The sequence below is a fragment of the Gigantopelta aegis genome, chromosome 7 (assembly GCF_016097555.1).
Source record: "Gigantopelta aegis isolate Gae_Host chromosome 7, Gae_host_genome, whole genome shotgun sequence".
Taxonomy (NCBI): domain Eukaryota; kingdom Metazoa; phylum Mollusca; class Gastropoda; order Neomphalida; family Peltospiridae; genus Gigantopelta; species Gigantopelta aegis.
Window position 1 is genome coordinate 19,929,414 of NC_054705.1, and position 26,333 is coordinate 19,955,746.

At 37.9% G+C, this 26,333-nt stretch overlaps 1 protein-coding gene across 2 annotated transcripts; it reads left to right on the forward strand.

Moving 5' to 3' along the window:
• Positions 1 to 2,242: 2,242 nt before the first annotated feature.
• Positions 2,243 to 25,234, forward strand: LOC121377194 (cell wall integrity and stress response component 3-like). 2 transcript variants are annotated; one of them, XM_041505101.1, is made up of 8 exons: positions 2,243 to 2,431; positions 3,746 to 3,854; positions 6,943 to 7,067; positions 11,922 to 12,077; positions 16,824 to 17,163; positions 18,192 to 18,307; positions 22,247 to 22,411; positions 24,014 to 25,234. In XM_041505101.1, exons 1-8 carry the CDS (start codon positions 2,374 to 2,376, stop codon positions 24,364 to 24,366), a joined length of 1,422 nt encoding a protein of 473 aa, XP_041361035.1. In that variant the 5' UTR covers positions 2,243 to 2,373; the 3' UTR covers positions 24,367 to 25,234. The 2 variants fall into 2 exon arrangements, with proteins under 2 accessions (XP_041361035.1, XP_041361036.1); XM_041505102.1 differs by having other exon boundaries at positions 2,282 to 2,733.
• Positions 25,235 to 26,333: the final 1,099 nt, after the last annotated feature.

Genomic DNA, 26,333 nt, shown 5'->3' on the forward strand with positions numbered 1-26,333 from the left:
ACTGCAGAAAATGGTACCTTTCATGGCTACTTTTCGTATAACCAGATGTTTTTACAACACCCCTAGTGTCGCACAAAATTTAAGTTTTTTTTTTTACAGGTTCCAAGCACAAGGCTACTTAACACAGTGGTACTAGATGAAATAAAATTGCATACTTTTTTTTTGCTCAGATGAAACTTGTTTTTACAACCAACACACTCACATTTATCACCAATCACAGGACTTTGGTGCACCTCGCACTTTGACCCAGCCGGAAGTTATTTGGTTTAGTACTATCTAAAGCACCATGTTCACAGTGCATGGGGCAATGTCAGTATGTTTGTGAAGGGATGTTCCACAATGAAGATGGAAAGTATAAAGGTATGTAATATAAATTATGATAAGTAATCTGTATTTAGCAACCACAATTATAGGTTTTACATAACTTCAAAAGCACTGTAGCAGCCATTAATTTGGATTAATGGGTATGTGGGGTGGGCACCCATTTCCCCCAGTGTTTATATGTGCAGGGGGTGGCACTGGTGGGCGATCCGATAGGAGTGGGGGTGGGCAACCAACATTTTAGAAAACAAATTTATAAAGGCAAACAAATTCCTGTTTGGGGATGGAGCATTTTCCCCCCCCCCCCCCCCCCCCCATCCACACACACACACTTACTAACCCCCTGCGGCAAATGATAATTTTCTTAAGATAATGTTTAAGGCCTAAAAGTTGAGTTTCACAGTATCACTGATAATGTTTAAAATTATATATTATAACATTAAATAAGTACTCAGTATGTAACAGCAATATCAGTATATTGCATGAATAAAATAAAATAAAGCCTGCTAAATGTTGTCAATTGTGATTCAGTTTGTTAACATCTTCTTTCAGTTACACGAAGAGAGTGAGGCACACAAGACAGCTGTCCTCAAGAAAATGGGAGAAAAAGCTACCCCAGGGACAACATAATAATTATAATTTAATTACAACAGTTTGTAATAAAACTAAAACAAGTCCACGATTTCAATCTGTTTCGACCCTGTCAGTTTCCTCCGATTCTGTCTTCTGTCCACACCATCGCCTACCTGTCTCAACTTCCTCCACGGTTGCAGTCTCTGTGTAGTTCCCTGCACCCACCTGGCATCCTCGTCCTTTGCATATAATAAAGCACGGACATTTTTTTTTAATGTAGCATCCCCCAGACAGGATAGTACATACCACGGCCTTTGTTATACCACTTGTGGAGCACTGGCTGGAACGAAAAATAGCCCAGTGGGCACACCGATGGGGATAGATTCCAAAATGACTGCCGTAAGGTGAGCGCTTTTTCACTGGACTATATGCCGCTCAGGCTACATAAGAAAACTGATCACACGTCTAAGAATGGGGGTGGGGGTGGGGGTGGAGGCATGTATATTAACTCACTTACCCACAACATATTATAACTATTCATTGGTCAGTGATTTACTAGATTTGCGACGTGGATGTTTACTTGTTGGTATTACACATAATACTTGGGGAAGGCATTGTTTACGCAGAGTTAATTATACAAGAAGAAGTTTTTGTTGTTTAACGACACCACTAGAGCACATTTATTAATCATCGGCTATTGGATGTAAAACATTTGGTAATTGTTTACAAATAGTCTTCGAGAGGAAACCCGCTACATTTTTCCATTAGTAGCAAGGGATCTTTTATATGCACCATCCCATAAACAGGATAGCACATACCACGGCCTTCGATATATCAGTCGTGGTGCCTAACGGGTCCACCGACAGAGATCGATCCTAAACCGATAGGGTCCCGCCCTCAGTCAATTATACAAAGAATATGTGTGAGATAAATTAACTTGGGAAATAAATATGTGAAGTGGAGGGCACCCTGTATTGTTTGGGTGGGTTGGTGGGACAAACAACGTTTAGTTCCTGGGTCCTGATTTATAGGTACTTTCTTTTTAAGTAGATAAAATAGCAAACGTGACACTTGTAACTAAAATAATGAACATTTTAATTAATCCTGAATGTATTTAATGAACACGTGGTTTCAGTAGTTAGTTTACTTCCTCTATTATTACGGATTTATTAGTTAACCCGCTGGCTCCCTTAGCGACGAATCTCGCCCCTCCTCCTCCATACAACAGGCCACAATTAGGCCTACCTCAGAGTGGCCAATGTGCTCTAGTTGTGTAGTCAAGCAAAACAAACTTTATATCTTTAACTCTTACCTCACTCCCGTTGACCTTTGTCACGTGAAGTAATTGCCAGTATATCACAAACTATTTCCGTGTTAGAGTATCCTCGGCTCATTTCAACCGACATACCCCGTGACGGGCTGATCTACCCACGGAGACTAAACTGAAATTGGCGACTACATTGTGTTTGTTTTACCGTTATGGGATCCATTACAACATCAGTGTTGTTAGTGATTGTTTCTACACTGGCGTGTTCAGGTAGTACATAGAGAAAATATTGTTTTCACATACCTCAGAGTGTAATTTAACTCTACAATAACAAGAATAAACTCGACTCCCGCTGGATTTTGTGACGTCAAGGGATTTGCCAGTCTATTTCGAAATATTTCCGTGTTAGATTAACCTCACACCTCATTTTAACATTTCGACCGACATACGCCGTGACTGGAATTGGCGATCACTGAAGGGAACACGTAACCTACATCATATTTGTTTTACCATTATGGGATCCATTACAGCAACAGTGTTGTTAGTGATTGTTTCTACACTGGCGTGTTCAGGTAGTACATAGAGAAAATACGTTTTTCACATATCACGAGTTAACATACAAATCGTATTCGAAAAAACACCATAAATTGGTCTATTTATTGTATATTCCTCCTAATTTTTGACAAATCTTTTTCTTTGTGTTAAGATCTTTCGCTTATCCTATCGAAAACACGTAACGTCATGATATATTTCTTCCCAGGAAATTTTTCCAGAATATTTACATGACCATAGACTTTTAAAATAAATTTGAATAAAAATTATCTGTATGTATGTATGTATGTATGTATGTATGTATTGTATGTATGTATGTATATAACGGAGCTTCTCGCGTTATCGAAGTTGTTGATGTGGCACTAGTTTTGTTTTTATTTTTGTTAGTGGCTGTGTCGAACATCAGGTATATCGAACAAGCGATACTTTGAATCTATTTAACTGAGATTCTGGTGTTGTGGAAAATACTGGTGTTACACTATTTGTTTTGTTTTTCTTAGTAACTGTGTCGAACATCCGATATCTCGAACATCTTGACATATTAAACTGAGATTCTGGTGTTGTGGAAGTTACTGATGTTACACTATTTGTTTTGTTTTTGTTAGTAACTGTGTCGAACATCCGATATCTCGAACATTTTGACATATTAAACTGAGATTCTGGTGTTGTGGAAATTACTGATGTTACATAATTCGTTTTGTTTTTGTTGGTAACTGTGTCGAACATCCGATATCTCGAACATCTTGACATATTAAACTGAGATTCTGGTGTTGTGGAAATTACTGATATTACATAATTCGTTTTGTTTTTGTTAGTAACTGTGTCGAACATCCGGTATCTCGAACATCTCGACATATTAAACTTAGATTCTGGTGCTGTGGATGTTGCTGATGTTACACTATTCGTTTTGTTCTTATTTGTGACTGTGTCGAATATCCGATATCTCGAAAATCTCGACATATTAAACTGAGATTCTGGTGTTGTGGATGTTGTTGACGTTGACACTATTCTTTTTTTTTTCTTTTTTTTTAGTGTCTGTATCATCAATGCGCGCCGTTTGTGAGGACGCAGCGACATTTTGGGTGAACAACGATGTGCAGAAAATAAAGTCAGGTCGTTATTCCGTTTCTCCTTCCGAACAGTGAGTTATAGTATTATATAGGAAATGCATACGCGATTTCATGCAGTCATCAGTGCATCCATGAATGTACGCATGCATTTATCCATCCATTCATGCATTTATCCATCCATTCATGCATTTATCCATCCATTCATGCATTTGTCCATCCATTCATTCATTTGTCCACCCATTCATTCATTTCTCCACCCATTCATGCATTTGTCCCACCATTTATGCATTTGTCCCACCATCCATGCATTTGTCCATCCATTCATGCATTTGTCCATCCATTCATTCATTTGTCCACCCATTCATTCATTTATCCACCCATTCATGCATTTGTCCCACCATTTATGCATTTGTCCCACCATTCATGCATTTGTCCCACCATTCATTCATTTATCCATCCATTCATTCATTTATCCACCCATTCATTCATTTATCCACCCATTCATTTATTTATCCTTCCATTCATGCATTTATCCACCTATCCATCGGAAATAATGCATCCACAACTGAAAACAAAAGTGATGTCATCCCTCGATGCCTGTGCAGTTTATGCGTACTATTGCATTAGACACATAGAACGCATGCGGGTATACAGTTGCATATATCTAAATTAGAAAGAAAACAGTGCAGACGTTGTTTTCATCTTGTATATATGACTGGTTCATGTAAGTTCTCACGTTTTATTACTATACCACGATAATGTTTAAAGTGCACACATATATGTACATCCCACCACTATATATATATATATATATATATATATATATATATATATATATATATATACATGCAGTGTACTAGATAGGATTTTGATAGGGCGCTAATTTAATTGTAGGGCATTTTTAACGCAAAAAATCTTATTTTTGAGGCAAGTGCTGGATATGATCGAATATTTTACATTCATAAATATCATACATGTATATGTAGAAATATCTATGCTGGTTTTAATTTACAAAACGTTTTTGGAGGGAGGGGGGCAATCAATTTCTAAACCCAAATTTATTGTTCTTAAATTTGGATGTTTGATGAAACAGTATATTCATCGCCGAATGCAATATTATTGTACAAATATACTAAATATAGACACTATTAAAACAAAATCTCGTTCCAGCCAGTGTAACACGACTGGTATGTGCCGTGGTATGTGCTATCCTGTCTGTGGGATGGTGTATATAAACGATCCCTTGCTACTAAAGGAAAAAAGTAGCGGTTTTTTCTCTAAGACTAAATTTCAAAATTACCAAATGTTTGACATCCAATAGCCGATTATTAATAAATTAAAATGCTCTAGTGGTGTCGTTAAATAAAATAAAATTTTAACTATTAAAATGTTTTACAAAAGGTTGGATCACCTAAAAAATCCTATTCTTTTTTCTATTATATATAGTATTTATACCATTTAATATCATGCCCAAATGTAATTTAAAATAAATAAATGAAATAATTAAAAGAAATCAAGAAAAAAAAAAAAAAGAGAATGATTAGAAATAAATAAAAAGAAATAAAGAAATAAAAGAACAAACAAATTTAAAACATTGACATAAGGATATATTTGTAACAAGTTGCTCACTGCATTTAAAAACGGCTATTATTGCATGTCAAGGTCTAGATAGATTTCATTAAATAGCAGGCATGCTTTTAACAAAACACAGTTATGCCTACATAGACCAAATAACCAGTGTTGCTAGTTTACTCTGTGCCATATTATAAAGATGCAATCAATGTGTCATTGATAAGGACTACTGACACCAGTTAAAACTATATGTATCTTGGTCTGGGTATTTGCAACGGCAAAAATTACTTTTAAAATTTCGCATTTGACGTTCTGTCGAAGTTTATCATGATGGCCTACTTTCAACTAGGTGTTTGCTAGGTGGTGTGTGGTTATGTACGTGACGGTGTGAGGATTACTTCACATCCAAGCTTTGTAAGACTGCCTGTCCGCTCGTCTGCAGTTATATCGACTAACAATAGAAGAAGAAAAAACATACCACGTTACTGCTATCGCTTTCACAACTGGCCAAACAATGTATTGTCAAACGTTTTTCAGTTGGGAATTCAGACTCGTAACAACACTGTACACGCTTTGACAGGAAACAAGATTTTGTATTTTTATTTGACAATGAATTAGGGCAGGGCGGCGATAATCAGGGGCGGTTCGGACACAAATATGACAGGGCGGCGCAAAACGCGGGCAGGGCGCTGCGCCCCTCTATTTATTGCTAGCTAGAGCACTGAATATATATATATATATATATATATATATATATATATATATATATATATATATATATATATGTATATATGCTGATAAGTATTTTTTAACTTAAGGCAAATAAAGAACTTGAACACGTCTCCTCTGTGACGGCAAAGAGTAGCGATTAACGCACAATCACCCGCTACCTGTTACGTGACAAAAGTCACCCAGGCGTGACGAAATACTTCCCCGAGAAAACTTATTTTCCTGAACTACACGAAGGTGACCTTTCATAAAAAAAAACCCAGAGAGTTAAATCAGTTTGGGTTCTTTATATAGCTTTTGTCACAAAGGAAAACGAGGTACATAAATTCAGTAAAACGTCTGTCTGCTAACTGTACTAATTTTTCTTACCAGTATATCTACTCAATTAAAAAAAACACAACAAAAACCAAAACAAAAACATAAATATAAAACAAAAGAAAACAACAAATTCTACGAAATTATTTGAAGACAAAATCCAGTTTGGGCTTCTTACAAATATTAAGAGGACCAGAAATACATTGAATATACAGAGACTGATATTCTAAACAAGAAAAATATATCTAATATGTAAGTTTAATCGTAGACGTATTTTATTAGTCGGAAATATCTTACAATGTAGCAAACTCAGGAATGTCCCTTTAATTTCCAACAAAAATCGACGTCATACCACGGGAAATTAAAAAAAAAAATTGACGCTCGAGGTTCAAAATCGACGCGCACGCTGACCAGAGACCAGACATTTATTTTGTTTGGCCTTACAGTGCCCATACTTTTCAAATAATAATTTCATATTACTAGGGTTATCATTGTTTGTAATATGCCTGCTTTAAAAAATATATATATATGTTTTATGTTTAGAGTTTCTTGTCAATGGGTCTTCAAAGCCACCAACCCTCGACTCCCGATTCACCTGGAAATTCGACCACCCTTCATTAAACACAGCCGAGAAGCGACCTGTAGCTTGATAACAACTGTCAAAGACGGTAAGAACAAAATTAATGTTGTAGACGCACTCATTAGAAAAGAGTTTACTTGCTGGACCTGGAATTGTTTTATGCATGTGTATACGCGTGTGTGCGTACGTGCGTGTGCGTGCATGTGTCTGTCTGTCTGTCTGTCTCTCTCTCTCTCTCTCTCTCTCTCTCTCTCTCTCTCTCTCTCTCTCTCTCTCTCTCTCTCTCTCTCTCTCACACACACACACATACACACAGAGCGAGAGACACACACACACACACAAACACACACATATATATATATATATATATATATATATTGAGACAGACATAGATATACAGATAGATATACATGTACATATAGTTACTATATGTACATGTATATCTATCTGTATATCTATGTCTGTATGTGTGTATGTATGTGTGTATGTATGATACATACACACATACATACATACATACATACACACATTATATGTAGATTATTACATGAGCGGGAGAGTCATACGCAATTTATGACACGAGTTTGAGACATTTTTATTTCCCGAGGGAGGGCATGCAGCTGAAGATGCACTGTACTCTCTATCCTGTCGGAACAAATGGAGTCGGAAAGAAGCACGGGCATAGGCACTATCCTCCCTCCAAATCTAAAAATTATTCTTTTACCCTATCCACTTAAAAGTTAAAAATTGTTATGTTAAATCACACCACTAGAGCACATTGATTTATTAATCATCGGCTATTGAGTGTCAAACATTTGGAAATTTGGACATATAGTCTGAGAGGAAACCGGCTACATATTTCCATTAATAGCTATGGATCTTTTATATGCACCATCTCACAGACAGGATAACACATACCACGGCTTTTGATATTCCAGTCGTGGTACACACTCTGGAACAAGAAATAACTGGTGGGGATCGTTCCTAGACCGACCGCGCATCTGGCGAGCGTTTTACCACGTGGCTAAGTAAAATAACATAACTGAAAAACAAACTAATAAATCTAAAAATAACTATTTGTACCAAGCCTCATTTCAGCTGAACTGTTTACAGTCCTGGTGAAAAACCAATTGTAATTTTTTTAAATAACTCCTTGGCTATCACTAAGCTTACGAATTGACTTCATATTCCAAATAATTAGCCTTCAAACATGGGTCTGTGCAAAACCAACAAGCGAACTCTTTCATTTAATTTCAACATATTTTCGTGCTTATATTCAATTAAGGTTCAAACACGATGTCCTGGACACACACCTCAGCTATCTGGTCTGTCTGTCCAGGGCCCCGTTCCACGAAGCGATCTTAGCCCTAAGATCAACATAAGTGCATAGGGTAGCTATGCGCTTAAGGTAATCTTAGGGCTAAGATCGCTTCGTGGAACGGAGCCCTAGACAGTGGGTTAGTTGTTAGTTGGTTACTGGTTAATGAGAGAGAAGAGGGTTAGTTGTTAGTTGTTAGTTGGTTACTGGTTAATGACAGAGAAGAGGGTTAGTTGTTAGTTGTTAGTTGGTTACTGGTTAATGAGAGAGAAGAGGGTGTAGTTAGTTGTTAGTTGGTTACTGGTTAATGAGAGAGAACAGGGTGTAGTTAGTTGTTAGTTGGTTACTGGTTAATGAGAGAGAAGAAGGTTAGTTGTTAGTTGTTAGTTGGTTACTGGTTAATGAGAGAGAAGAGGGTGTAGTTAGTTGTTAGTTGGTTACTGGTTAATGAGAGAGAAGCGGGTTAGTTGTTAGTTGTTAGTTGGTTACTGGTTAATGAGACAGAAGAGGGTTAGTTGTTAGTTGTTAGTTGGTTACTGGTTAATGAGAGAGAAGAGGGTTAGTTGTTAGTTGTTAGCTGGTTACTGGTTAATGAGAGAGAAGTGGGTTAGTTGTTAGTTGTTAGTTGGTTTCTGGTTAATGAGAGAGAAGAGGGTTAGTTGTTAGTTGGTTACTGGTTAATGAGAGAGAAGAGGGTTAGTTGTTAGTTGTTAGTTGGTTACTGGTTAATGAGAGAGAAGAGGGTTAGTTGTTAGTTGTTAGTTGGTGACTGGCTAATGAGAGAGAAGTGGGTTAGTTGTTAGTTGTTAGTTGGTTACTGGTTAATGAGAGAGAAGAGGGTTAGTTGTTAGTTGTTAGTTGTTAGTTGGTGTCTGGTTACTGGTTAATGAGAGAGAAGAGGGTTAGTTGTTAGTTGTTAGTTGGTTACTGGTTAATGAGAGAGAAGAGGGTTAGTTGTTAGTTGTTAGTTGTTAGTTGGTTACTGGTTAATGAGAGATAAGTGGGTTAGTTGTTAGTTGTTAGTTGGTTTCTGGTTAATGAGAGAGAAGAGGGTTAGTTGTTAGTTGTTAGTTGGTTTCTGGTTAATGAGAGAGAAGAGGGTTAGTTGTTATTTGTTAGTTGTTAGTTGGTTACTGGTTAATGAGATAGAAGAGGGTTAGTTGTTAGTTGTTAGTTGGTTACTGGTTAATGAGAGAGAAGAGGGTTAGTTGTTAGTTGGTTTCTGGTTAATGAGAGAGAAGAGGGTTAGTTGTTAGTTGTTAGTTGTTAGTTGGTCACTGGTTAATGAGAGAGAAGAGGGTTAATTGTTAGTTGTTAGTTGGTTTCTGGTTACTGGTTAATGAGAGAGAAGAGGGTTAGTTGTTAGTTGGTTACTGGTTAATTAGAGTGAAGAGGGTTAGTTGTTAGTTGTTAGTTGGTTACTGGTTAATGAGAGAGAAGAGGGTTAGTTGTTAGTTGTTAGTTGGTTACTGGTTAATGAGAGAGAAGAGGGTTAGTTGTTAGTTGTTAGTTGGTTACTGGTTAATGAGAGAGAAGAGGGTTAGTTGTTAGTTGTTAGTTGATTTCTGGTTACTGGTTAATGAGAGAGAAGAGGGTTAGTTGTTAGTTGTTAGTTGGTTACTGGTTAATGAGAGAGAAGTGGGTTAGTTGTTAGTTGTTAGTTGGTTTCTGGTTAATGAGAGAGAAGAGGGTTAGTTGTTAGTTGTTAGTTGGTTTCTGGTTAATGAGAGAGTAGAGGGTTAGTTGTTATTTGTTAGTTGTTAGTTGGTTACAGGTTAATGAGAGAGAAGAGGGTTAGTTGTTAGTTGTTAGTTGGTTACTGGTTAATGGTTAATGAGAGAGAAGAGGGTTAGTTGTTAGTTGGTTTCTGGTTAATGAGAGAGAAGAGGGTTAGTTGTTAGTTGTTAGTTGGTTACTGGTTAATGAGAGAGAAGAGGGTTACTTGTTAGTTGTTAGTTGGCTACTGGTTAATGAGAGAGAAGAAGGTTAGTTGTTAGTTGTTAGTTGGTTACTGGCTAATGAGAGAGAAGAGAGTTAGTTGTTAGTTGTTAGTTGGTTACTTGTTAATGAGAGAGAAGAGGGTTAGTTGTTAGTTGTTAGTTGGTTACTGGTTAATGAGAGAGAAGAGGGTTAGTTGTTAGTTGTTAGTTGGTTACTGGTTAATGAGAGAGAAGAGTGTTAGTTGTTAGTTGGTTACTGGTTAATGAGAGATAAGAGGGTTAGTTGTTAGTTGGTTTCTGGTTACTGGTTAATGAGAGAGAAGAGGGTTAGTTGTTAGTTGTTAGTTGGTTACTTGTTAATGAGAGAGAAGAGTGTTAGTTGTTAGTTGTTAGTTGGTTACTGGTTAATGAGAGAGAAGAGGGTGCAGTGGCCTTACACCTACCAACTGAGCTCTTAAAAACTCGCTCTTGGTTAATGAGAGATAAGTGGGTTAGTTGTTAGTTGTTAGTTGGTTTCTGGTTAATGAGAGAGAAGAGGGTTAGTTGTTAGTTGTTAGTTGGTTTCTGGTTAATGAGAGAGAAGAGGGTTAGTTGTTATTTGTTAGTTGTTAGTTGGTTACTGGTTAATGAGATAGAAGAGGGTTAGTTGTTAGTTGTTAGTTGGTTACTGGTTAATGAGAGAGAAGAGGGTTAGTTGTTAGTTGGTTTCTGGTTAATGAGAGAGAAGAGGGTTAGTTGTTAGTTGTTAGTTGTTAGTTGGTCACTGGTTAATGAGAGAGAAGAGGGTTAATTGTTAGTTGTTAGTTGGTTTCTGGTTACTGGTTAATGAGAGAGAAGAGGGTTAGTTGTTAGTTGGTTACTGGTTAATTAGAGTGAAGAGGGTTAGTTGTTAGTTGTTAGTTGGTTACTGGTTAATGAGAGAGAAGAGGGTTAGTTGTTAGTTGTTAGTTGGTTACTGGTTAATGAGAGAGAAGAGGGTTAGTTGTTAGTTGTTAGTTGGTTACTGGTTAATGAGAGAGAAGAGGGTTAGTTGTTAGTTGTTAGTTGATTTCTGGTTACTGGTTAATGAGAGAGAAGAGGGTTAGTTGTTAGTTGTTAGTTGGTTACTGGTTAATGAGAGAGAAGAGAGTTAGTTGTTAGTTGTTAGTTGGTTACTTGTTAATGAGAGAGAAGAGGGTTAGTTGTTAGTTGTTAGTTGGTTACTGGTTAATGAGAGAGAAGAGGGTTAGTTGTTAGTTGTTAGTTGGTTACTGGTTAATGAGAGAGAAGAGTGTTAGTTGTTAGTTGGTTACTGGTTAATGAGAGATAAGAGGGTTAGTTGTTAGTTGGTTTCTGGTTACTGGTTAATGAGAGAGAAGAGGGTTAGTTGTTAGTTGTTAGTTGGTTACTTGTTAATGAGAGAGAAGAGTGTTAGTTGTTAGTTGTTAGTTGGTTACTGGTTAATGAGAGAGAAGAGGGTGCAGTGGCCTTACACCTACCAACTGAGCTCTTAAAAACTCGCTCTTGGTTGGAGCCGGTACAGAGCAGTGAACCCTGTTCCTATCAGCCTGTAGTCTGATGGCTTAACAACTGAGCCACCGATGCCGGTCTGTTGTTGCGACATGCTACACAAGGGAGCTAACTGTATACTGCTACCTTTGATAAATCCCCTTAAACCAAATATTCCTTTCTGTTTTGTTTGAAGGAGACACCGTTTTACGTACCTTCTGCGAACGTCAGTCTGAATTGAAGCGTCTCTACTTTACCGGCTACAGCGGTGCCATGACCGTCGTTTTGGAGTCCAACATTCAGACATCAGCTACCATGAAGTCGATCAAGATCAAATTTTACCAAGACAGAAGTAGGTCATGTCTGATTCGGTCAACAGAATGATAGCACTACATGTTTGCAGACTCGTATGAACAATATCTGGTGTATGTGGGTGGGTGGTTGATGAAAAGAGCTGTTTAAGGGAAGGAAGTAAGGGAATGTTTTATTTAACGACGCACTCAACATATTTTATTTACGGTTATATGGCGTTGGACCACATAGATATTTAGAGAGGAAACCAACTGTCGCCACTTCAAGGGCTATTCTTTTCGATTAGCAGCAAGGGATCTTTTATATGCACCATCCCACATACTGAATAACACATACCACGGCCTTTGATGTACCAGTCGTGGTGCACTGGCTGGAGCGAGAAATAGCCCAATGGGTCTACCGACGGGGATCGATCCCAGACCGACCGCGCATCAAGCGAACGCTTTACCACTAGGCTACGTCCCGCCCCTCTGTTTAAGGTGTGCAGTGGAATGCCAAATGTTTATCTTTGAATGCCTCTAAACGCAATTTATCAGTGCATGCCACCACTGCTGTATATATTCCATTGAGCTCTATCCTGTGTAAGTTTGGGTTTTCTACGCTAGTCTTCGGAGTGGCAGTCCTCCTACAGGTGGAGCTGTAGGGATTGGACAAATTGCGTAGTGTTCGTAGTGCGTAAACAACAGTTTATATAGAAATCAACTGAAGCGCTTCCATATGCGTGCATGCGTGTTGCGTAATGCGCAATACGTTAATTCCCCAACTCCTCAGTGATCGCGGACATGGATGTTTTTAGCTTTGTGGCAGTCCTCCTAAGAACTAGCACCTGATAGTGGATTATGGAAGCCACGTCGACTACCCAACGTCCTTTCGCCTCTTCCGTGTGAGAGATACAATTTTGGGGAATATGGTTTTGGTCGGTCAGATCTAGAGAACAAAATAGCAACGTTCTGGATGACACTATTCAATTGTTTTATAGCCCTGTTTATGCCTATTTGTCTGTTTGTATGTATGTCTCTCTCTCTCTCTCTCTCTCTCTCTCTCTCTCTCTCTCTCTCTCTCTCTCTCTCTCTCTCTCTCTCTCTCTCCCTCCCTCCCTCTCTCTCTCTCTCTCTCTCTCTCTCTCTCTCTCTCTCTCTCTCTCTCTCCGTTTATATATTTGACGTCATTTTGTCGTTTCTTTCTAGTTATGGTTGAAACATTTTGAGACGGCCCTTGTTATTCATAAAAGAATGTACAATAATAATATGGATAATAAAGAAATTATTAAGCTTGCGTGTGTATCGTACTTATTTTTACGAACCTCATATTATGTATTACCCTCGCTCTTGCTCGATCAATACAAAAATCACGACATTCGTTTCGTAAAATCAGCACGACACAGAAGCTCGTATAATAATCTCTATATGTGTTTGTCCTTTTTTCTTCTTCTGAAAGGCTGTTTTGCAATACTAATGTCCTATCAACAGCACGACTCTTCTTGCTTGTAAATTTATAAAATATTGCTTAAAGGGATATTCCTGAGTTTGCTGTAATTTTTAAGATGTTATCGACTAACAGAGACGTTTTAACGATTGTAGTTACGTATCAAATATATTTTTTTCTGCATGAAATATTAGTGGCTGTATATTAAACGTGTTTCTGATCGTTCTAATATTTGTATTACGTTAAATTTCCTAAAATATATTTTTTATTTGAAGAAAAAATCCAGTTTGAGCTTTTTACAAATATTAAGACGACCAGAAACACATTGAAAATACAGACATTGATATTCTAAATAAGAAAATATATTTAATATGCAAGTATTATTAATATTGTATTAGTCGGAAACATCTTACAATGCAGCAAACTCAGGAATGTCCCTTTAACGATTACCTACCCTACTAAAATTATCAACTTGACCAGACTGGAATACAAAACGATCTTCAATTATCTCCCCAAGGAAGGTGAAATGTTTGCTGAAATCCATAAGCGTATGGCTGGTGTATATGATGGTGGATCTACCAATTATTCATCAATTGTGAAATGGTCTGCTAGATTCAAACGCGGACGTCGAGAAATCGTTAAAGATGATCCAAGGTCTGGAAAACAATATGGCAATATTTTGGCAAATGTTTTGTGACATGCCAAAACAGTTGTAATAGTTGGCAACAAGCCTTCAAAAACCACTATCACTGGAGCCTTTTGTGCTAATTTGATTAACACAACTGAGACAAGCAGCCAAGGAAACAAACACGACAGATGTTTGGGTTGTTATATATATATATATATATATATATATATATATATATATATATATATATATATATATATATGTATATATATATATATATATATATCGTTAAAAGTGTATGTTTATCTCTACATGACAGGCTTGTTTCGTGAGAGAGTTGAATTGCGTCTTTCAAATCGAAAACGACTACTATATATATATATATATATATATATATATATATATATATATATATATATATATATATATATATATATATATACATACATATATACATACATACATACATACATACATACATACATATATATATATATATATGGGCAGCCTTGAATCATTGTCTTACACAGTGTCTGTAACATACTCATGTACATATATTTCCATATGCATACACTAATATATATATATACATACATAAACATATTTTCACAGATAATATTTTGTTACTCGTGTGCCTGAGTCAGTATTGATCTGAGGAGAAAAGAAATAAACAAACAAACAAAGAAATACAAAGAAGAGAAGAAGAAAAAAAACGAAGAGGAAGAAACATGAAAATGCAAAAAAAATTACCGAATAAATAAATGGATGAGTAGAATTTGTTAACAGCTGGTGTTCTGTTGCTCCGTGACAATGCTCCATTGCACAAGTCAAAGCTGATATTAGCAAGTGTGGCTTCGAGCAGCTGGTGTTCTGTTGCTCCGTGACAATGCTCCATTGCACAAGTCAAAGCTGATATTAGCAAGTGTGGCTTCGAGCAGCTGGTGTTCGGTTGTTCCGTGACAATGCTCCATTGCACAAGTCAAAGCTGGTATCAGCAAGTGTGGCTTCGAGCAGCTGGTGTTCTGTTGTTCCGTGGCAATGCTCCATTGCACACGTCAAAGCTGGTATCAGCAAGTGTGGCTTCGAGCAGCTGGTGTTCTGTTGTTCTGTGACAATGCTCCATTGCACAAGTCAAAGCTGGTATCAGCAAGTGTGGCTTCGAGCAGCTGGTGTTCGGTTGTTCCGTGACAATGCTCCATTGCACAAGTCAAAGCTGGTATCAGCAAGTGTGGCTTCGAGCAGCTTAAGGACCCTTAGATCTGGTCCCGAGTGATTATTATCTGTTCCGGACTTTGAAAGCCTTCTTTTGTGGTATCCGTTTTTTGAAGATGATCAAATGTTGAAAGCTGCAAAAGAAGAGTTCTATTTTACTGGCAACAGTATTTTGAAGGATAAATATGCCAAATGCATTAAACGGACAGTCCTGAGTTTGCTGCAATTTTAAAGATGTTATCGACTAGCAGAGCCTTTTTAACGACTGTAATTACATATCAAATATATTTTCCTGCATAACATATTAGTGGCTCTATATTAAACGTGTTTTGTTTATCGTTCTGGTATTTGTACTAGGTTAAATTTCATTTTATTTCCTAAAATATGTTTTTTTTTCGTACAAAATTATTTGAAGACAAAATCCAGTTTGAGCTTCTTACAAATATTAAGACGACCAGAAACATACTGAATATACAGACACTGATATTTTAAACCAAAAAATATATTTAAGGTGTATTTTTAGACGTTAAAAAGATTTTGTTAGTCGGAAACATCTTAGAATGCAGTCCCTTTACGGTCAATGATGATTATATTGCAAAGTAAAGTAGAAACAGTTGGTATATTCCTAGTTCTACGAACGTTTAGACAGTCTTTAGTATCTATATATATCTGTCCGTCTGTCTGTCTATATATCTGTATATCTCTATATGAATTAATAGTCAAACGTCTCCTTTTATAATCAGAATTCTTTTTTCAATATCAAGTTTTCGCTATTTAATTCTTTATCAGAAAATATGTTGACACAAAATAACAAGCATAAAACTACTAGCAATAACCTAATTAAAATCAACGTAACTTGATCTTGATACGTAATAATTGGAATTATTGTAACTAATAAAGATAACATTTAATTTATCTTAATTAATACAAAACAACTTACTTTTAAATTATATATAGCAAAATATAATTATAATAAATCTAAATGAGAAAACCGTTATCCACGATCAAGACCGTATCTCTGCACAGTGCAGAGTTCAATGGGCATTCGACAAAATAGTGGTTGATTCCATGAATCTCTATCTAGTTCCTCGTCTACAGGAGAACAGCCACTCGCGAGGAGATCCTTTAGCGGACAACACATCCTTTCTGCACCCTGAAAAGAGGACTGCCACTCCCAGACTAGTTTACTAAACAAAACCTATCACAGGGCAGACCTCATTAGAAAAAATATAGCTGTGATGACATGCACACATGAATCACCTTCAAAACAGTTATGAACCCGTCATAATTACGGCACCACGGCTGTGGAAGTCCGTCACTTCATCTAAAATGATGCAAAATATACAAATTTTGCCAAGGTGATAAAAATGTATGCAAAATTACTATCAAATATAGAACAAAAATGGGAAAATCTAGCGATGGGTAAAAATTGCAGGGTACGCTTTTGCTATTTATTTCCAAACATTATTATTATTATTTCTATATAAAATTATTAATTTACATGTTGTTTCTGTTTGCCAGACGATCCGCTAATTACTACAACTGCAGCTACAGCCACGACTACAAAGAGGCCTACTACCACGACTACAGCCAGGCCTACAACCACGAAAACGGCCTCAGCTACAACCTCAACCTCATTCTGGCCTACAACTACAACAACGGCTGCATCAAAGACGACAACCTCAACCTCATTCTGGCCTACAACTACAACCACGGCTGCATCAAGGACTAGAACCTCAACCTCAGCCTGGTCTACGACTACAGCCACGACTACAACGACATCAGACACTGTCACCATGTGCGGAATATCAACGTTGGTTGCATCAGACCGTGCCAATTATATATACCCATATACTGCCAAGTACGTTTTCCCGTTCCAGCTGATTTTGCGCTTTTTGAAACAAGCTAAGTGTGTTGTGTTTAACGACAACACCAGAGCACAATGATTTATTAATCATCGGCTACTGAATGTCAAACATTTGGTTATTTTGACATAGTCATAGAGAGGAAACCCGCTACACGTTTTTCGTAGTATCCAGGGATCTTTTATATGCACCACACCCAAGACAGGATAACACATACCACGGCCTTTGATATACAAGTCGCGCTGCATTGGCTGTAACGAGAAATAGCTCAATGGGCCCACAGACGGAGACCTACCATAGACCGACCGCGCATTACGTGAACGCTTCACCACTGGATTACATCCTACCCCACGTTTTGAAAAAAATGTGTGTAAAGTTATTAATTGACATTGTCCTATGCAGCTTGTCTGTACACACACAAAATTTAAATACAAATATAGGAGCACGACGCACTCAACACATTGTATTTACGGTTATATGGCGTGGGAGAGAAAACAAAACCCCCACAAAGTGTCAGTTGGCAGAATTCGAAACCACTGAACTTGATCGCATGACATTTGACAGCCCGCTACCTCAACTGCTCGGCCAACGAGGCAATCACAAAAATGCAGGGATCATACATATATGCTTAGTTTTACAGACATATTTTCCAAAATTGTATAGTTGTTTGAACTTTTAACAATAATGGTATATCAAAAGCCATGGTATGTGCTATCCTGTATGTGGGATAGAGCATATAAAAGATCTCTTGCTACTAATTGAAAAAAAAAGTAGCAGGTTTTCTCTCTAAGACTATATGTCAAAATTTCCAAATGTTTGACATCCAATAGCCGATGATTAATAAATCAATGTGCTATAGTGGTGTCGTTAAACAAAACAAAAGTGTTTTCGTGTGGGGGGGGGGGGGGGTCGATTTCGTTGTCAACTGTCACGGGTGTATGATGTGTTCCTTCTTCCACCCGCTTCCTCCTGGGTCCGGACCTATAATCACAAATACTAGTATCTTCTGAATCTTCCATTTCAGGTCGTATTGTCAATGGTTCATCCGAGCATCGAACCCAAATCGTCCCATTCATCTTGAGATCCGATCCGTTTCTGGGAATACCATGGTCTGCAATGATCAACTAGTTATTGCCGATGGTATGCGACTTTTGTGTGCATGCGTGTGTGTGTGTGCATGCATGCATATATGTATGCATGTATGGAGGGATCGATAGATGTGTGTATGTGTGTGTGCATGCATGTATGGATGGATGGATGGATGGATGGATGGATGTGTGTGTGTATGTATGTGTGTATGTATGTGTGTATGTATGTGTATGTATGTATGTATGTATGTATGTATGTATTATGTATGTGTGTATGTATGTGTGTATGTATGCATGTATGTGTGTATGTGTATGTATGTATGTATGTATGTATGTATTTATGTATGTATGTATGTGTGTATGTATTTATGTATGTATGTGTGTATGTGTATGCATGCATGTATGTGTGTATGTATGTATGTATTTTATAAAATGTAATACAGTAAAAACAAATGTCTGAGAGTGGTCTTGTTTTAACTGCTGTAGGATATTTATTTATTTATTTATTTACTTTTATTTTTATTTATTTCGTTAGTTATTAATTCATCTGTGTCTGTCTGTCTGTCTGCTTGGCTGTCTGCCTGCCTTATTTACGTGTCTGTATATTTGTATGTCCATCTGTCTATCTCTCTCTATATATACAGAATAATACTTGAGTGGCCGTTAAATACCATTTATCTCACAACGAGTTGTTTTAAAATGTATCTGACGAGCGAAAGCGAGTTTGATACGTTTTTAAACAACGAGTTGTGATAGATAGACAGATAACTAGTTTAACGTGCCCATATACCACTATGGTTTCGAACACGCCCATCCAGAGTCCGACCTCCGATCAGATCAGTGACCTGACTTGGGATGGGGAGGGATGGCGGGGGGGGGGGGGGGGGGGGGGCAGAATTAAAAACGGGCAGAATTTTTAACATACCAATTACTAAAAAAAGTTAATAGAATTAAATAAAAAGATACAAGCCAAAAATAAAAAAAATAAAAAATTGACTGTTCGGTCGAATATTTATATAATTTGGAGCATTTTAGGACAGACCAAAAATAAATAAGACAAAGAAGAGAGGATCGGACTGTTTAATAATTATTATTTTTTTAAAGTAATTTCGACATAAAATTTTGAACGGAGGTCCGATCTATATGGTCCGGGGCTGGGGGGGGGGGGGGGGGGGGGGGGGTGTGTGAGTTTAAGCTGAGCGGAATTTGGAATACGAATTTAGTAGTTAGGTCGACTCAAGTCTCGATAAAATTTAAAATCCCAAAACTAATATTAGAGAGCTCGACCAAAAAGTTGTTAGGGTGATTTGAGCAATTTAGACGGGCTGCCAAAATAAAGTGTATCGGACTGCTTACCAGAACCACGGCCAAAAGAGTTAAAAGTCCAACTAAGGCCCAAAAAGGAGGTTCCTGTCCTAGGAGAGGTTTGGCGGAACTCATGGCGAGATGTTGGGGTGATCGGCCCGGAACCTCGGGAAGAAATGAGGCAGGTCAATGTAGCACTCTCCCCGAAGTAAGGCTGGGTAATCTTTCGGAAGTATCAGCCTGATAATCCGATGGACGATTGGATTATCCATGTCTGATTTCACCAGTCCTTGCCGATACACCCCGTTCCGCTCAGACGTCAAGTAGAAGGTGCAACTGTTCTCGACGTACTGGAACTGGTACCGCCCCTGACCAGATTGTTGGTCTCCAACTCTTGGGGATGAAGGTTCCTGGCAATTGGAAGGTAGCAGTGAACTCCCCCTTGACACATTCGCGGTACCGTCCAGGAAGCTTGTCGCAGACGATCTGCCAAGTAGTGGGTTGGATGTCAGACGGGTCCTGAACCGACACTTTCCTCTTCTTGGCGTCCCGCTCTGCACCAGCAGTCGCAACAACTCGTGGAGACGCCGGTGGGCTGGCTGGAGCTGACGATATTTTGGCATGTCCTGTCTCCATCGGCGCTGGTGCTGCAGGGGGAGGGGCCGGCATTGCCAGTTGAGCTGACAGCTTAGCCCCCCCCCCCCTTGCCGCTCCTGGCGTCTGCTGTTTCCGAGTATTGGGGAGCGGTGAAGCAGAAGGGACCGACGCCGACAGTTGGGCTGCCGGTTTTACCCCCCCCCCTCCTGAACCGCCCCTGCCGGTCTCGACTTCTTCTTTGAAGCAGGAGGGACCGCCCCTGGCGGTTGAGCCACCGGGGTTTGTTCCCCCATGAGCCGCCTTGGGACGCCATCTCCTCCTACTGCTTGTTCTCTTCGGTCTATTGGTAACAATAGCTGAACTCCCATTGTGTTCAACGCGATACTTGGCCAAAGGACCAAGCCCGCGCAACACAGCCCCAAGGGGGGGGGGGGGGGGGGGGGGGGGGGGAGAGAGAGAGAAACCTCGACGTTCGATGAACACAACCGCATCCTTCGCTGTCCTGAGAAGGAATGACGAGTTGTGAGATAAATGGTATCTAATGGACACGAATGTATTATTCTATTTCGTACATATCCTCAAAAACCAGGAATGAAGCAAATTTTAACATCTTTTTCAACTAAAAGTTATTTACAGCCGTTGAACTTGTAGCTGACTTACGCGTCACAGACACATAGTTGTCAGGTTAACTATACATCACAGTCTAATCGATTTCCGTCGCGCTGGTTTTTATTGGACGTATGGCATTGGTGACCTGGTCATCACCTAGAAGCAGCTAGTCGTATGTCTTGAAATTATTAACACACGTGCACGTGTTAAGAAGTATGTGTAATCATAAATAGCACATGATGTTCTCACCAACGGATAAATATATTTATAATTTATTTCTGTTTATTTTATCAATTATATATATATATGTGTGTGTGTGTGTGTGTGTGTGTGTGTGTGTGTGTGTGTGTGTGTGTGTTCTTGCTTGTTGATTTATTCTCTTGTCTTATTTTTCATTTATATTTTATTTTATTTTGTTTTATTATTATTATTATTTTTTATTTTTTCCCCATTTCATTATATGTTGGTTTATATCATTTTCTTTACTTTATATATATTTTTTTTTTTCAGTTTTGTTTCGATTTGCAAATTTTATATTTATTTTTAGTTTAGTTTTTTCAGTTCTTGTTTTGTTTCTGTTTTGCTTGCTTGGTTTTGTTTAGTTTGTTCATTGTTTTCATCTTATCTTTCTTTTCTCGTTCCAACCAATGCACCACAACTGGTATATCAAAGGCCGTTGTATGTGTTATCCTGTCTGTTGGATTATGCATATACAAGATCCCTTGCTACTAATGGAATAATGTTGCGGGTTTTCTCTATGACTGTCAAAAGACCATATGTTTGACATCCAACAGTCAATACTTAATAAATCAATGTGCTCTAGTGGTGTCGTTAAACAAAACGAAACAAAATCATCTTATTTTTCTCGTCTATTCTGTTCCGTCCTATTGTATATCTTTACTTTATTTCATGTGACCTTACGCATTTATTCGCTTAATTATTTGTTCATCTTGTTTATTTTGTTCCGATTTTTTTTTCTTCTATTGTTCTGTTCGATTCTACTTTAATTTAGTTAAGTTTGCTTAGTTAGTTTTTGTTTTGTTTTGTTTTGTTTTGTTTTTTATTTTATTTTTATCTTTCTCTTCTATTCTGGGTTTTTTTTTTTACATTTTATATTAATTTATTTTATATACTTTATTTTATTTTATTTTATTTTATTTGACTTTACCTGTCATTCGCTTATTTGTTTTTGGCTTCTTTCTTTTCCTTTCTGTTCTGTTCTGTTTTATTCTGCACCATTTTACTTTATTTGACTTTACGTATTTGTGTGCTTATTTACTTTGTTTTATTTTGTTTTGCTTTGTTTTTGTTTTTGTTTTTGTTTGGTTGGTTTATTTATTTTAATTTTTTTAATTATTATTATTATTATTTAATAAATAGTTTATTGCCCCAGAAATATGTTATGATAGTGTCAGGGTTATTTTATGTTATTGATTTTCTTCTTTATTTACAATTATGTTCTGATATATTTTATATGTAGGTTTACAGATAATTCCGAGGCATTGTAACGGAAGCACGGAGTACTACACGAGTACAGAGGACACCATGACGGTCTTCTACAACCACGACGGCGATGTCCTCTCCACCTCACAAATCAGCATCATCTATTACCAAGAGAAGTATTACCAAGAGAAGTATCACGACAGTAAGTCTCGTTTATAGTGAACAAGATTTATACAACTCGACTGCTACGTGGTCTCGTGGTATGATATTCTTGCGCACTATACACTCGTACAATAAATAACATGGCAAAACAACTGGAATGTGGTTCTGACTATATTTCTGTTACCGGCCTCAGTGGCGTCATGGTTAGGCCATCGGTTAATAGGCTGGTAGATACTGGTTTCGGATCCCAGTCGAGGCATGGGATTTTTAATCCAGATACCGACTCCAAACCCTGAGTGAGCGCTCCGCAAGGCTCAATGGGTAGGTGAAAACCACTTCCACCGACCAGTAATCCATAACTGGTTCAACAAAGGCCATGGTGTGTGCTATCCTGCATGTGGGAAGTGCAAATAAAAGATCTCTTGCTGCCTGTCGTAAAAGAGTAGCTTATGTGGCGACAGCGGGTTTCCTGAATGACCATATGTTTCACGTCCAATAGCCGATGATAAGATAAAAAATCAATGTGCTCTAGTGGCGTCGTTAAATAAAACAAGCTTTATATTTCTGGTTTTTTTATTATTGACTGTTACCAGGATTGGCCAGTTCGTGATGTTTTGAAAACGTCTTCAATGTTACAAATATAAACCAAACGCCATTTGTGGAAAATGTTTAGAAATAAATAAATAAATAAATAAATAAATAAATAAATAAATAAATATAAATAATTGATTAAGTAAGTAAATAACAACAGCATTTCTTATAATATAATTTGTAATATTTATACTTATGTTTTTAGTAAAATGTATTATTATTATTATTATTATTATTATTATTGGAATTGGTACCCTTAGTTACGGCCCTGTTTTTATTTTTTCTTCAAAACTAAACACACCGGCCTCGGTGGCGTAGTGGTTAGGCCATCGGTCTACAGGCTGGTAGGTACTGGGTTCGGATCCCAGTCGAGGCATGGGACTTTTAATCCAGATACCGACACCAAACCCTGAGTGAGTACTCCGCAAGGCTCAATGGGTAGGTGAAAACCACTTGCACCGAACAGTGATCCATAACTGGTTCAACAAGGGTCATGGTTTGTGCTATCCTGCCTGTGGGAAGCGCAAATAAAAGATCCCTTGCTGCTAATCGGAAAGAGTAGCCCATGTAGTGGCGACAGCGGGTTTCCTCTCAAAATCTGTGTGGTCCTTAACCATATGTCTGACGCCATATAACCGTAAATAAAATGTGTTGAGTGCGTTGTTAAATAAAACATTTCTTTTATTTTTTCTTCAAAACTAAACACATATTTATTCAATACACGGGCGGGATTTAGCTTGATCGGTTGAGCGCTCGCCTGAGATGCTGGCGTCGCAGGATTGAATCACCTTAGTGGATCGATTCAACTGATTGGGATTTTTTTCTCCCGATTCAGCCGGTATACCACAACTGGTCAAAGGCCGTGGTATGTGCTTTCCTGTCTGTAGGGAAGTGCATATAAAAGATCCCTTGATGCTAGAAGAAAAATGAAGAGGGTTTTTTCTCTGATGACTGAGTCATAATTATCAATTATTTGACATCCAGTAGCCGATGGTTAATTAATCAATGTGCTCTAGTGGTGTCGTTAAACAAAACAAACTTCTTTCCACAGATGACCTGCTGGTCAGACACGTTGTGACAATAAGTTCAGTTATTGGTGCCATCGTCCTGGTTCTCCTCGTCGTCATACTGATAACTGCATTGTGTTGCCGATATCGCCGGAACCGTTCGCGTCGCAGCGCCAACCGTACTCTCACCATGGCAGTCATCTCAGATGCAAGGACGGACGCGGGCCCTCCAGCTTACACTGACCTCTTTCCAACCAAGAAGGTGCTGCCACAGAGCAAGGACAAAGTTACTAAGGATCCATCACTTCCACAACCGACCAAGAATCCTCTCCCTTACTACTCAGCTAAAACTGATCCCGCGCTTGTAGATCCGGCTAAATCAGAATCAAATATCTGATATCTGGTATCTGAGCTGTCAGATTATGATGAGAGATATACTTTGATACTTTTGTAGTGTTTTGCTTACATATATGTACTATGTTTTACACTTGTTTTAATCAGCTAATAAACTGTATTGTCTTGCCGACGTGCACATCGCCAAAGCCGATGGCGTCACATCGTCAACGGTACCACGAATTCAGCCATGGAAGTGGTCACGAATGGTCTGATAGATACACCGTCTCCCGCATAAACTGATCGGCTTCCAACCAAGAAGGCGCTGGCACACGGAGCAAGTACGAAGTTACTAAGGTTCCATAACTTCTGCAAAGGTTCAAGAGTGCTGTCCCTTGACATTTAGCTCGAATTTTGCCAGCACTTCTGTGTTCGGTTAAACCAGGATAAAAAAAAGATTTCTAACATGCTCAGATTATGTTGAGATCTGTTCCTGGATGTACTATAATACTTTCAGTCTTTTGCGTATGCATCAACTATTTTATTTGTACTATCGTCGTTGTTTTGTGAGGGATTTTTGTTGGGGGTTTTTGTTTGTTAATGATAGAGTCTAATAGTTATTTAATATACCATTCGATGTGTCATTTTCAAAACTATGCACACTGTCTTGTTTGTCTTGCTATTCGATGTACTGTCTTAAAACGAACGACAAAATTCGTTATTTGGGCTCATTTCAGTTTAAAATGGATTGTAATTCTGTTGTGGTTGTCTGTTTTAGTAGCAAATGTACTTTCCAATGTTACTATTAGGGGCGTAGCCCAGTGGTAAAGATCTCGCGTGATGCGTGGTTGGTCTGGGATCAATCCTCGTCGGCGGACTCATTTGGGCTATTTTTTGTTCCAGCCAGTGCACCTCAAATGGTATATCAAAGGCAGTGGCATGTGCTATCCTATCTGTGGGATGGTGCATACAAAAGATCCCTTGCTAGTAATGGAAAAATGTAGTGGGTTTCCTCTCTATTACTTTGTCAAAATTACCATATGTTTGACATCCAATAGCCGATGATTAATTAATCAATGTGCTCTAGTGGTGTCGTTAAACGTTTGTTTACAATGTTATTAAAATAACATTAGATGTGGTTTCTTTAAACTGTGGACTTAGTTCGTTGTTTGGGTTCAAGTCAATATAAAATGGATAGAAATATCTTATCATGTTTTCCTCTCTCATATTTCTAACGGTTTTATGTCAATATACACTTTTAAGGCCTTTCGTAATTAACTCTTATAGATTTAAATTTCGTTATTTTTTATGTATTTAGAACATAAGTAATCAACCTAGACGTTTTGTATATTTCAAATTTGTTCATTATTTTAGTTCGACCCCTGCGGTGATTCTTAACAAGTTGCTTTTATCTTACTTTTTATCTCGGCTTGAACTGTGATGGGCTACTGCAGAGTTGTCTTTCTTTAAAGGCATATTGTCACAGACCACTGGCCTATTTACTGGACTAACAAAGTATTACCTGAACAAATATAATTTGATTTGTCCCTAAATGTACTTTATTTAGCCATCTTCATAACCACCATACTCCATTTATTAATGATATTTTGTAAAAATAATTGAATTATGGTAATGGTCCATAATTCAAAAACTAAAATTGCCGAGAGGGATGACATGGATTTCACCCCATCATGGTTCAGTTAAGATGATGCGATAGCTAGATTTGGTTTCCAACAATTAATGTAATTTTTATTTATTATCAATTTTTAGAGAAATAAGGTCCTTAAATCTGTGACAGTATGCCTTTAACTCGTTGTTCGTCTGCTTTTGTGTCCTGCCAACTTAGGTAAACCGTCGTCCACTACTGTCTTAACCATGCTAATAAGCATACGCGATAGGGGGAGGCGGGAGGGTGGTGGTGGTGATGGTGGTCAACTGCCCCTTTAGTGCTGGAGCAAAACCTCAAATTCGGGCAAAATATATACAGATATTCGGGGAAAATGTGCTAACCTTAGACCTTTTTGCCATGTA